This window comes from Callorhinus ursinus, unplaced genomic scaffold (genome assembly GCF_003265705.2).
Source record: "Callorhinus ursinus isolate GAN/ISIS: 27379988/994484 unplaced genomic scaffold, GSC_fseal_2.0 scaffold43, whole genome shotgun sequence".
Taxonomy (NCBI): Eukaryota; Metazoa; Chordata; class Mammalia; order Carnivora; family Otariidae; genus Callorhinus; species Callorhinus ursinus.
Genome location: NW_027397105.1, coordinates 1,643,916 through 1,656,227, shown reverse-complemented (window position 1 = coordinate 1,656,227; position 12,312 = coordinate 1,643,916). Strand labels below are relative to the sequence as shown.

Here is a 12,312-nt window from a genome sequence, read left to right as displayed (position 1 = left end):
GGTTAGGGCTGGCGGCCCGCTGCGCGGGCGCAGGGGCGCGCGCGGCGGGACCCCCCGCGCAGGCGGGCGGGCCGGGGACGTGTCTCCCGCCGGGCGGAAGGGGCGGGGGCGCGGCGCGCGCGGGCCCGCGCGGGCCCGCGGCTCCCGCTCGGTTCTATTCAGTCGAGAAATGCGGGAGCCCAGGGGGAGGTGGCTGAATACCCCGGCTGTCTTCAGAGTTGAAGGCGCCCACCGGGGGGACACGAGTGTCCCCAGGATCTGCCCGAGGGGCACAAGCTGGGTCAGCTCCAGCCCCCAGGCAGGCCTCCGCGCCCACGTCCCGGGCCCACCCGGCCTCCCCACCCCCACCACCACCAATACACACACCCCGCCAGCAGTTCAGGTCACCGGCCGTGCCCCTTGGCCCGGCGCGGCAGAGGTCACTGGGCGCGGGAGACAGGGGCAGGACTACTTTTCCGGGCGGAAGAATACCGAGGGGTTGCAAGCTTTGCAACTTTTCCAAGAAGGGGAACGTCCCCTCCTGCTCAGGCCCCTCGGGTTCTTTCTTCTTCTTTTCGGTAAAACTTAGGCTAAGAAGTCGTGCGCGCCGCGCTCGCCCGCCGCCCGGCGGGAAGGGGCGGCCGGGGTCCCCGCGGCGGCCCAGGTGAACGGGCCGCCGCGGGGGGCTGGGCCGCTTCCGGTCCTGGGGGAGGGGCGCCCCGCCGGCCATCGGGGCGCGGTGCGGGGCGGCCGCCCCCAGCCCCTGACGCCCCCCGAGCCCGTTCCTCGACAGCCGCGCAGCTGAGTCACCGGGCCGCCCGGGCGGGGCCGTGCTCGGGCACGTGGCGGCGCTCCCGGCCCGCCGGCTCCTGACCTCTGGCCCGCCGCACCCCCGACCCCGGGGTGGAAGAGTCTGGGAGGGCGCGGCCGGAGCCGGGGACCGGGCGGGGGAGAGGACGAGCCTCCAGGTGCCCGCGTGTCCGGGCTGGGGCTGCGGCGGAGGTCCGGGCGCGGCCCCCCCAGAGCCGCCCCGCCGCGCCCAGACGCGCGCGGGGGCCACCCCTCCTCCCGCCATTCGTTTTGCGCCCTGCTGAGGAACCTCATTCACTGGTGGGCTGGGGCCGCGGCCCGAGGCGCCCGCGGTCGGCCGGGAAGGACTCCCGGCTGCCGATCTGCACCCTGGGCGACAAGTGCTGGCCCGGCGCAATCAGTGGGGAGCCGCGCCAAGTCTGAGGGCCCGTCTAAATTCGGCTCCCTGCCCCCTCCCCCACCCCGTTGCTGGCCCGGGGCGGGGAGGGTGGGGGGAGGGGCCCAGAAGGGCGGCCATGAGGACCCTGAGGGGTGAGACCCTCTCGCCTTCCGAGTGGGGGATTCCATTTGAGACCTCAGAGCTTGCCCGGGACCCCGGCCCCGCCTCCCGACTGAGGGCAGAGGCAGCCGGGCGCCTGCCAAGTGAGCTGAGCATGTGTGGATGTCAATCCTGCAGCCCCTCTTCCAGGCCCCCTCCCCAGCCCTGCAGGGCTCAGGTTACCCCTGGCCTTTGCTGAAGGGCACTAGTCCCTCTTTAACCTTTGCCAAAGGGCAATATAATCCTGGCGAAGGGAGAGACCCCCGATCTGAAGGCCCTCCCCTGCCCCTCCCCAGAGCTGGAATTAAAAGTAGGGGCTTTTATTGGGGGACAGAGAGGAAGGAGGGGTAGTCGTTGACCTTTGGGAAGGGAGCAGGTGCCCAGGGCCAAAGGTTGCTGCTTTCGGCTGTAGTGGGCACTTGGCTGCCAGCCCAGGGTGGAGGGGGAGGATGGAGAGAGGGGGAGAGGCGGGGCTGGCTGGGGCACAGGGTGGCTAGGGGATAAATGCCCAGCCTGAGAGGGGGTGAGCTGACACTGTCCCAGCTGCCACCTAGACTCGGAGCTCACCCCGACCCCCTAGCGAAGACGCCCCAGGTCTGGTGAGCCCTCCGGTCGCAGGGGATGGGGGTGGTGAAGGGGTGAAGGGGTGAAGGGTCAGGGTGGTGTTGGTTTGGACAAAGTGGGGGGAGCTCTCAGCCTTTTCTTCCTCCCGGGACTGGGGGGTGCTTGAGAAAGACGCGGAAGGGTTGAAGCAAGCAGGATGGGGGGGTACCCAGGGCAGAGAACCAGACCGTGAAGGCAGGCAGGCAGAGGTGGCTGGAGAAGGGGAGTGAGAGTTGCAGCCAGGTGGGGAATTTGGGGTCCCCACGGATTTGGAGGAGACGGAGGAGCAGGAAGGGGAGAACCAGCAGGAGAGGGTCTGAGGGCCAGCAAGCAGAAGGACGAGGGAGAGGGCCTCAGGGCAGCTCTGCGGGCCATGGGGGGGCAGGGAGCTGTGCAGAGGGTGCAGTTAAAGGAGAGGCGCCTGGATCCTTAGGGGTGCGAGAGGAGCTGTTCTGAGTGGGGGAGGGGGCTGCGCCAGCCTCTTTGGTCTGTGACCTTTTTGTGGGATATTTTTAGCTCCCGCACCTGCCTTCTTGGGGTGGGGAAGACTCTTAAAGGGCAAGGGATTTCGGGTTCCTTCAGGGATCAGCTGTCCACACTTGGTCACACCTCCTGCCTTGCAGCCATGGCCATGCAGAAGATCTTTGCCCGGGAAATCCTGGACTCCAGGGGCAACCCCACAGTAGAGGTGGACCTGCATACGGCCAAGGGTAACACAGGCTCCTGGAGTGGCCTCGCCTGGGAGGACCCCAGCCCCGTGGGTCCCTGCCCCCTCCCCCCCAGCTCTGCCCCACATGTTCTCCTTTCTTGGGCATCCCCTTCCCCAGAGCTCTTCCCTTCCATCCTGGCTCCCTGGTCCAGAGAAGCAGGAGTCTCCCTCTGCACTGGCCCCTGGCCCTGGGCTCAGCATACTTCGGACCTTTGGGGGTTCAGGGGACTCTGTGTGACGTTCCCTTTCAACCCACCCAGGCCGATTCCGAGCAGCTGTGCCCAGCGGAGCTTCCACGGGTATCTATGAGGCCCTGGAACTGAGAGATGGAGACAAATCCCGCTACCTGGGGAAAGGTGAGGGAAGACGGTGGTCGGACGAGCCTGTGTGTGGGGGGCGGTCAGGACCTGGGCCCTCAGCAGCCTCGTGGGGTGTAGAGGACTGGAACCCAACGCTCTTAAGCAGCCTGATTAAATCAGTTTTGAAACACCCCCCCGCCCCCGGCTTCTCTAGGTGTCCTGAAGGCCGTGGAACACATCAACAAGACCCTAGGCCCCGCTCTGCTGGAAAAGGCAAGCGGGAGCTTGCTCCCTGCCCCCGTGTCCTTTGCCGCCTCCCCCCCAGCAGCTCACTCCTGGGAGAGGCCTTGCTTGGCCCGCCAGCCTGTCTCCCCCAGATACCTGCACTTCCTCTCTCACATGCCCTGACTCCTGAGAAATGTGACCTCTGCTCTCCGCCCCCCCCACACCCCCAACCTCTCCTTCCAGAAACTAAGCGTCGTGGATCAAGAAAAAGTTGACAAGTTTATGATCGAGCTGGATGGGACTGAGAACAAGTGTGAGTGCAAGGCTAGGGGGAGGGACCCCGGGTCGGAGCTCTGGTTAGGATTACTTCTGTGTCCCACAGTTTGGGGCATACCGTGGCTGGCTGGGTTTGTACTCATTGCACAGGCATTTCCTGGTGCCTGCCCTGCACCAGGCCTGGCCGGGCCGTGGACACAGACTTGAAGCTGACACATTCCCCTGGGGCGGGGGCTCCTGGGGGAGACTCTCGTGAGCACACCCTTCATGCCCAGTGGTCTGGCGTTCCGGATGCTTTTCCTGGGGTGACCCCAAGCCCTGCAGGAGAAGCCCTCACCCTTTCTTTGTGCTTGCCTCCTCTAGCCAAGTTTGGGGCCAATGCCATCCTGGGCGTCTCCCTGGCCGTGTGCAAGGCTGGCGCAGCAGAGAAGGGGGTCCCGCTCTACCGGCACATCGCAGACCTCGCCGGGAACCCGGACTTGGTCCTCCCGGTCCCTGTGAGTGCAGCCGCCCTTGTCCCATGCCACAGTGACCAAGCCGCCCCACCCAGTGAGCCGGGCAGGAGCGGCCCCTGGAAAGTCTACCTTCCAGACCCAGCTCCAAAGACACGGTTTCCTGAAATGGAACTTCTCCAGCTACGGCCGGCCCCTCCCTCTTTCCCACAATCCAAATCCAAGCTTCCCTGCTGCTTCCCCTTGGCGTAACCCCGCGCTCCTTCCCGTTCCGGCGCTAGGCCCAGTGCTGACTCCGGCGGCTCGCTCTGCCCGGTGTCCCAGTCCCCGAGTCAGATCGGGAGCTGCTTCGTGGCGAGGGTCTGGCCTCGCTTTGTATCTCCTCGAATCCTCATCAGACCCAAGCCCCTGTCGCGTGTCAGTAGTAACGTGACCCCTTCCTGCTCTCTAACTGCGCGGACTGTGTTCACGCGGGAGCTCGGGGGACAGCTGGCCTGCCTGTCTGCTAGGGTGTGATCTTAGGCGCGTCTGCACATCCGCTCTCTGCCCCCCGTTTCCTTGTCTGTGAAGTGGGGGTGGTAACAGGCCCGGGCTAACAGGGGTGCTGGGGGCAGGGAGGGAGCTCGGAGACCCCACGGAAGGCTCCTAGGCAGCACCTGGCCTGCCGTGAGTGCCGTCCGCTTAGCTCTCGCAGGTCAGGCACACGCGGGCCTGATTTTCAGTCCGTTTGTCTGACTTTCAGCGTAAGATCCCACGGGAAAGCGGGTGGTATCCCCGACTTACAGAAATGAGACAAGAGGGTCTGAGGAGGAACAGGACTCCCTCTAGACTCTCGGCTGGTAATTCGGGGAGGCAGGGTTCCGCCCGGACCGTCCCGGCCGGCGGGGTCTGAGCCGCCCCCCGCTCCCCCTCACCAGGCCTTCAACGTGATCAATGGGGGCTCCCATGCTGGAAACAAGCTGGCCATGCAGGAGTTTATGATCCTGCCCGTGGGAGCCAGCTCCTTCAAGGAAGCTATGCGCATCGGCGCTGAGGTCTACCACCACCTCAAGGGGGTCATCAAGGCCAAGTACGGGAAGGATGCCACCAACGTGGGTGACGAGGGTGGCTTTGCACCCAACATCCTGGAGAACAATGAGGGTCAGTGTGAGCGCTCTGAGGGCCAGGGCCCCCCGCGTCCCTGTGGAGGACGGGCTGCAGAGACCACGCGCCCTGGAGCCTCAGGTGCCCTGTCGCCCCTCCCCCAGCCCTGGAGCTGCTGAAGACCGCCATCCAGGCGGCCGGCTACCCCGACAAGGTGGTCATTGGCATGGACGTGGCGGCGTCCGAGTTCTATCGCAACGGGAAGTACGACCTCGACTTCAAGTCCCCGGATGACCCCGCGCGGCACATCACTGGGGAGAAGCTGGGGGACCTGTATAAGAACTTCATCAAGAACTACCCTGGTGAGACCCCCAGCTGCTCCGTCGCTCCTGTCCGAGACCCCGGCGGCGGCGGCGGCCCAACACGGTGACTGCCGCCGCCGCGGCCCTCGCGGTCCTTAGCCCCGTGGAAATCCCCACCCCGATTCTTCCGGCCTGTCGCCCCGTGAGGCCCCTCTGACCTTTACCCGGGCTCCTGCCTCACCCCCTCCAGTGGTCTCCATCGAGGACCCCTTTGACCAGGATGACTGGGCCACCTGGACCTCATTCCTCTCGGGGGTGAACATCCAGATCGTGGGGGATGACCTCACCGTCACCAACCCCAAGAGGATTGCCCAGGCCGTTGAGAAGAAGGCCTGCAACTGCTTGCTGCTGAAGGTCAACCAGATTGGCTCAGTGACCGAGTCCATCCAGGCGTGAGTGCCTCCTGGCCCCGGGGCGGCCGCAGCCTCCCCCCTGCCCCAGCTCTGCCCGGTCGGCCACGTCTGACGTGCCCTGGCTCCTGCCCCGTCCCCCCCCCCTCCTGACCCCAGTGCTCTGCCCTGGTGACCCTGCCGTGCCCCACGCCCAGCCCACGCGGTTCCTCTCTCCCTGGTTCTGCCCTTCCTTCCCACCAGCATCTCAGGAGCCCACGTTCAGAATCAAGTCTCCCCTCCTCTCCTGCTTGCCAAAGAACTTCGTCATTTCCCTCCCCGCAAAGAGCCCACTCCCCCAAACCGAAGGGAAAAGCCCCGCCCAGCCCTTGGCTTTCCCTCGGAGGCCCTGGTCCACCTTATACTGAGTGTCCTCTCTGCCCAGTTGCAAACTGGCTCAGTCTAACGGCTGGGGGGTGATGGTGAGCCACCGCTCCGGGGAGACTGAGGACACGTTCATCGCCGACCTCGTTGTGGGGCTCTGCACGGGCCAGGTACTCACGGGTCTCCTTGGGGTCCCTGGATTCCTGCCAGCACAGGCCGCTCCCACCTCCAGCCTCACGCAGCCCTGGGAACTCTCCTTTCCTCCTCAGATCAAGACTGGTGCTCCTTGCCGCTCAGAGCGTCTGGCCAAGTACAACCAGCTCATGAGGTACAGGGGCTGCATGGGCCCGGACGAGGGGAGCCCCGGGCTGTTGGGTTGAAGGGCGCTCTGACTTTGCCTGCCTTCTAGGATCGAGGAGGCGCTTGGGGATAAGGCTGTCTTTGCGGGACGCAAGTTCCGTAACCCGAAGGCCAAATGAGAAGCTGCAGGCCCCAAGACCCCACAGGACCCATCTAGGCCTTCAGGCCCTTCCCCGGGGGAATAAACACTGGTGGCAAGCAAGACGGGTGGTGTGCTCCTTGGTGGGACGGAGGGGGTGCCGGTCTCCGGGCAAGACGGGAGGTGGAGAGGGGCGGGCAGGAAGGGAGGAACACTCGGGTGACCTGCCGGGACACGGAGGGAAGGGGAGGGACGGGTTCACACTTCGGAAGGAGGCTGAGGGGGAGCCAGGGGGTGGGGGCAGGGGTCTGAGCGCCCCATGAGGGGAGGCTCCCTCAGATCTATCCCATCTAACCACGGGGCACACCGCGGGTCAGAGTCCCAGTGCTCATGGAGCTTTCAGGATCTGGAACCCTTGCGGACGCTTGACGTATCAACCTGTGCCCTCGGTGAACCAGCGCCATCAGAGAGTGACCGTTTTCTCCCCATTTTATGTGTGGGGAAACGAAGGCAGAGAAAGTCTCCCTTACCGGCGGAGCCAGGAGCCAAAGCCGGGCCATTTGTCTCTAGCGAGTGTGCTCTTTAAATGCTATCTCCTACAAACCTCAGGAAAGTGCCAGTATTTGGCCATCCTTGGCCGGCACAACCATTGTAGACGGTTCGACCTAAAATTCTCTTCCTCCGCGGGACCCACCTTTCTCTGTCCAAACAAAGCGGGACGTTGGGTCAACAGTGTTTATTGAATGCAAAGTCATCCCAGCCCACGGGGAAGGAAATTCCAAGGAGAAAGGAGAATAATACACGTTAAATACCCACCTGCGCATTCGCACACACGCACACACACGCACACACACAGCCAGGCTCCAGCAGTGATGCGGCCACCACCGGCCCCCCAGCCTGAGTGAGGCCGGCGGGAGGTGGTGCGGAGGTGGGGCTCCAGGGTGGGTTCTAGCAGCAGCCTGTTCCCCCCGCCCCCCGCCCTGCCCTGGGGAGCCGCGGTGCCTACGAGGTAGGCGGTAACTCTTCCCCGCTCTGCCGCAGGCGCTTCTTGGCCCGGATCTCGTTCATGGCCTCTTCGATGGAGCGAGTGTCCCTCTTGTTGGCCACGGGCACTGGGGGGTGGGAGTGGGAGAGGAGTGTGGGCAGGGCCTGGGAGCCCTGCATCACAGCCTCCCCCCGCCCCCCCACGGGGCCTCACCACAGCCGTAGGTCTTGTTGGCCTGCAGCATGTGGGCCGCGTCCTTGGCCGCGCCCTTGCCAATGAGGTGGCTGTACTTGTCCTTGTAGTCGCTGGCGGGGCTCACCACCGCGGGGCCCTGCTGGGCCGCCGCCTCCTCCTGCCGCTGGGCCAGCTCCTAGGGGCGCAGAGGCCGGGCACCAGCGCTCGGGGGCCTGTCCCCAACCCCTCCCGGGGGTGGGCTGCCGGGCGGAGCTCACCTTCAGCTTCCGTTTCTCCTCGGCCTTTTGGGGGTCCCACTCCTCACCGCGACGGTAGGAGTCCAGCTCTTCATCGGAGGGCGCAAACTCCTGGGGACAGAGGAACCATGGGGTCGAGGCTCCACACACGGGCTTCACGCAGGCCTCTCCCCCGGGGCGGGCGCAGGCTGAAAAGGAGAGAGGCGGGCGGGGGGCTTGGGCCTTTCACCTTTTTGAAGATCATGACGTAGCGACACTCATCATCTTCCCCAAAGGAGAAGGACGTCAGGCCGGCCACTTCCACCACATCGTGTCTGGGTAGGGAGGCCGGAGGGGAGAGTATGTAGGGCCACCAGGGGCCCAGCACCCCCTTCTTAGGGGTCCCCCGCTGGCCCGTTCGCCTCTCCCCTAGCCCAGAGTAGGGACACTCACAGGATGCTCCTCTCTATCTTGTTCATCGGCTGAAACTTTTTCTTGATCTGCCCACTGTCTTGGATGAAATCTGACACCTCTTTCTCCATCTTGGGAGACAGAAGAGGAAGACATGAGGTGACTGCTCCACCCCAGAACCCCTCTCCCGAGTCGGGTCAGTGGGCCTTGCCCCCCACACCTTCCCCAGCCTCCATGCCACTGGCCTCCAGGCTTCTCACTGGAGACATTGGGGAAAACCTGAGTCCTCAACCTTCCAACTCTAACTTCTTGGAAGTCCTTCCTGAGGCTGCCTCTGCTATCTCCAGGGGGCTCACCCTTTTACGAAACTCCACTTTCTGTTGTTTCTCCTGCTCCTGCAGTTTCTTCAGGCGGGCAGCCTGCTCTGGGGGTGAGAAATGGCAGCATGAGGCCGGGGCTGTAGGCAGGGGTGGGGAGAGTCTGTCAGGCTTCACACGAAGTCTGGCGTGCCCTGGGAGAGGCCTCTGCTGGGAGGGCAGATTAGTGCCTGTTCTCCAAGCATCGGCGCATACTCACTGTGTGCCTGGCACTCTGCTAGGCCCTGTGGCACAGACACTGAGATGGAGCGTTCCCTTCAAGAGCTCCCACTTTAGTGGGAGCGGAACCATGCTTGGCCCCGTGATTCCCAAGCATGTACTCCATGCCCACAACGCAGGGACCTGGGACCGCTGGGAGCTGAGAGCAGATTCAGCCCTGGCCTCCAAGAGCTTACCGTCACACTGCCTACACAGGAAAGGGGAAATTACTTAACTTCCTATATTCTTTTTTTTTTTTTTTTTAAGATTTTATTTATGTATTTGACAGACACAGCGAGAGAGGGAACACCAGCAGGGGGAGTGGGAGAGGGAGCAGCAGACTCCCCGCGGAGCAGGGAGCCCGATGCGGGGCTCGACCCCAGGACCCCGGGATCATGACCTGAGCCGAAGGCAGTCGCTCAACGACTGAGCCACCCAGGCGCCCTTAACTTCCTATATTCTGTAACACCCCCACTTCTCACTCCCACAGACAGGAGGGCGCTGAAGTGACTGGTCCGACGCCCTGCTCCTTTGGGACTGCAGGTGCTCCCCCAGCTCAGGTCTTGGCGCCCCTCCCCCTCCGTCAGGCCACTTGGAATCCCCCCGTCCTTCCGGCCCACTTGCACTGACCGGGGTCCTCCAGCTAGCTGCACTGGACCACTTCCCGTTTCCCTAACCGCTCCACGCCTTTGCACCACCTGTGGTTCCTCCTCCTGCAAACCTAGACCCACCGTGAGTCAGAGCTGCTCACGGCCTCCCCTGGGGCCCAAGCACTTGGGGTCCCCAGACTCACTCCGGCGTGTGCTACTGTAACTCCTTATTTGTCTCCCTACAGACTGGGAGCTGCTAGCAGGCAAGGGAGCCTGTTCACCTCCTCTCCAGTTCCTCCCCGCGGACCCCGGCTGGACAGCTTGGGGGCTCTCCTCTGTCTTTACCATCAGGGCGTCTTATCTTGACCACTGATGTCCTCTAACCGGTCTGTGAATCTCCCCTCCGCATCTGGGAGGTGGCGTGAGGTTAAGGTTAAGAACGTAGGCCACACACACACACACACACAAAAAGAAAGAAAAAAAAGCGCAAGCTTCCCAGTCACAGGCGGGTTTAAAACCCTGCCACTTAGTAACCCTGTGACCTCAGGCAAGTGACTGAACCCTGAACCTCAGCTTCCTGGTCCAGCCTCGGCCGCTACCGTTCCCACGTGCCGCCTCCCTCCCGGGAAGTCTCCAACACAAGTCTGCCCAAAGGGGCAGGGGCTCCCGTCTCGCTGAAGGGGCCCCCGCCGGCCGTCAGCCCCCGGCAGGGCGGGTCTGGACCCCGGACGATTCCTTTCGGGGGCGTATCCAGGGGGCTGTCAAGCTTGGGTGTGACCATTCCGTGCGCGGCCCAGACTGCGGGCTCCCGGACGGTGGGCGCGGCCCCCAGCCTGCCGCCCCGGCCCGCCCCGGCCCGCCCCGGCCCCGTGCAGGGACCTGAGCCCGCCCGCCGGGGGCCGCTCGGGGAACCGGGCGGGGAGGCGGCGCCGATCGGACGGCCGGGGCGCCCCCAAGCCTCTAATCGGCGGTGCGGCCGGGACTGGGCGGCTGCCCAGGAGGGCAGGGCGGCGGGGACGCGGAAGGGAGCGGCAAAGGCAGGTAGGAGGGGCGCAGGGCACGGAGCGGGCCCGGCCACCAATCCGAGGCGCCGAGGGCGGGGCGGGCCCGAGGAAGGTCGGACCAGACGTCGTAGGCAGAACCCGAAATGTAACGGGCCAATGGGGGCGAAGGGCTTGCGGACGGGCGTGCCCCGGAGCCAATCGGAATGCGGATAGGGTGGGGGCTCGCGAGCTGGACACGCCCCCCTCGGACCGGCAGGCGGGCCCAGGCGCGGCGGCAGGGGGCGAGGAACACCAAGAGGGTGGAGGCAGCCAGCCAATCAGAGCACGATAGCAGCGGACGGGCGGGCCTGCCGGCGAATTGGAAACAAGGACTGCGGAAGGCCAGTAGGAAAGAGGCGGGAGGCTGGAGCTGGGCTCCAGGCAGCCAATCACCGGCCGCTAGGAACAGCGGGCGGGCCGGCAGCCCTTTTACGGACTCTGGGGGTCTCCGTAGGGGCCTGTGAGGGGGTCTTTCAAGGTTGAGGAGGCGGCATCGTCCGAAGGGGGAAGAGTGCGGTCCTGAGAACCGGGCGAAGAAAGGCGGTTGTGGATTTGGGGTCCTCACCTCGGGCCTTGCGCCGAGACTCCTGGTCCCCGAGGCTGGGTGGCTTCTCCATGGAGCTCAGGATGGAGCCCAGTAGGTCCGCCATCTTGGGAGTGACTGAGAAGGGGCGGTGCGTCTTAAAGGGAAGGGCGAAATGCCTTTAAGGCCGGAAACACGTCGGAGGCGGAAAGCTCCGCGCCCGCCCCGCCCGCTGTCCCCCGCCGGCCGAGGCCCCGCCCGCCCGCGCCGCGCAGACAGAGGCCGGAGGCTGGCTGGTGCAGCGATGTTTAATGGCAACTCGTAGAAACCAAGCCCATGCACAAGTAGAAAGTGCTCATGGAGCCGGCCGGGGGCTCCCGCCGCGCCGTGCAGCCCTCCCCGCGGCGCCTTAAATAGATTCTTCACTATACTCTGTATGTTACAGTATGTACAGGCCCCCTCCCCTCGGGGGACGGGGCGGACGAGGCGGGCTCCGCGGCGCGCGCCCCCGCACAGCCCCTCCGGCCCGGGCACCGCGGGCCGCCGGCGGGCGACGGGGGAGGCGGGCCGCAGAGGGAGGGGACACACGCCAACATGCGGAGTCGGGTGGGGGGTGCGGTCGGCCCTGCGACACGAGGGGCGCGCGGCGGAGGGGGGACCGAGGCGGATACATTCAGAGACGCGTCCAACAAATAAATAAGGCAAGTCAGGAAGGGTCGAGGCGGGTGCAGGCAGAGAGGGGGCCGTGGAGAAGGGGCAGGCAGGGCTCCGGAGGTCACGGCGGAAGATGCAGGGAGGTGGGGTTCGCGGGTCCGGGGGGCCGGGGAGCCGAAAGATCGGGGGTGCGACCCAGGGGGTTGAGGTGGGGCAGGGCGGAGACCTAGGGAGGGGGACAGCTGCCGACAGGGGGCTCCCCTCCCCCGGAGAGCCCTCTCCCTGTTAAGACTGCCAGAAGCGGCCCCCAGGGCGGTGAGGAAGGCGGGGCGCAGGTCAGGTGGCCAGTCCGGGCTGGGGGAGCCCTTCCAGCTCCTGGTTCTGCTTCAGTTCCCTCATCCTGCAGAGAGACGGGGAGTCAGGAGACCAGCGGACGGGGCCGCGGGGAGGCTGGGGCGGGGGGGGGGGTGGAGGTGCCCTGGGGGACCCAGCCAGGGAAGGGAGCACCTGTGTCGGCAGCGCCGCAGGAATCTCATGATCTTCCGGGCTGCCTGGTCCTGCTTCTTGGTGAGAAAGGAGCCTCTGGTGGAAGAAGAAAGGATGAGGAGCTGTGGCACACCAGCGCCCTTGCCC

At 65.3% G+C, this 12,312-nt stretch overlaps 3 protein-coding genes across 11 annotated transcripts in view; 1 reads left to right on the top strand and 2 right to left on the bottom strand.

Moving 5' to 3' along the window:
* The first annotated feature begins 431 nt into the window (after positions 1-431).
* ENO3 (enolase 3) lies at positions 432-6,611 on the top strand. Of its 5 annotated transcripts, none has more exons than XM_025864427.2 (12): positions 432-557; positions 2,554-2,640; positions 2,900-2,995; positions 3,153-3,211; positions 3,407-3,476; positions 3,803-3,936; positions 4,809-5,031; positions 5,139-5,336; positions 5,527-5,728; positions 6,111-6,219; positions 6,319-6,377; positions 6,459-6,611. In XM_025864427.2, the coding sequence occupies exons 2-12, from the start codon at positions 2,556-2,558 to the stop codon at positions 6,526-6,528; spliced, it is 1,305 nt and encodes a 434-aa protein (XP_025720212.2). In that variant the 5' UTR covers positions 432-557; positions 2,554-2,555; the 3' UTR covers positions 6,529-6,611. The 5 variants fall into 5 exon arrangements, with proteins under 5 accessions (XP_025720212.2, XP_025720216.1, XP_025720213.1 ...); XM_025864431.2 differs by lacking the exon at positions 432-557 and adding an exon at positions 1,776-1,921; XM_025864428.2 differs by lacking the exon at positions 432-557 and adding an exon at positions 1,791-1,926.
* Positions 6,612-7,209: 598 nt separating this feature from the next.
* SPAG7 (sperm associated antigen 7) lies at positions 7,210-11,291 on the bottom strand. Its single transcript, XM_025864031.2, has 7 exons — positions 11,068-11,291; positions 8,651-8,718; positions 8,337-8,425; positions 8,134-8,218; positions 7,926-8,015; positions 7,687-7,843; positions 7,210-7,600 (listed from the first exon to the last, which is right to left on the bottom strand). Exons 1-7 carry the CDS (start codon positions 11,150-11,152, stop codon positions 7,491-7,493), a joined length of 684 nt encoding a protein of 227 aa, XP_025719816.1. The 5' UTR covers positions 11,153-11,291; the 3' UTR covers positions 7,210-7,490.
* A 28-nt stretch (positions 11,292-11,319) lies between these two features.
* CAMTA2 (calmodulin binding transcription activator 2) overlaps positions 11,320-12,312 on the bottom strand; it is a 14,595-nt gene continuing 13,602 nt past the window's right edge. For all 5 annotated transcript variants that reach the window (XM_073881567.1, XM_073881565.1, XM_025864026.2 and 2 more), the window contains 2 exons: positions 12,187-12,261; positions 11,320-12,079 (listed from right to left, as the gene is read on the bottom strand). In XM_073881567.1, the coding sequence (XP_073737668.1) occupies positions 12,016-12,079; positions 12,187-12,261 (139 nt within the window). In that variant the 3' untranslated portion in view covers positions 11,320-12,015. The remainder of the gene's footprint in view (positions 12,080-12,186; positions 12,262-12,312) is intronic.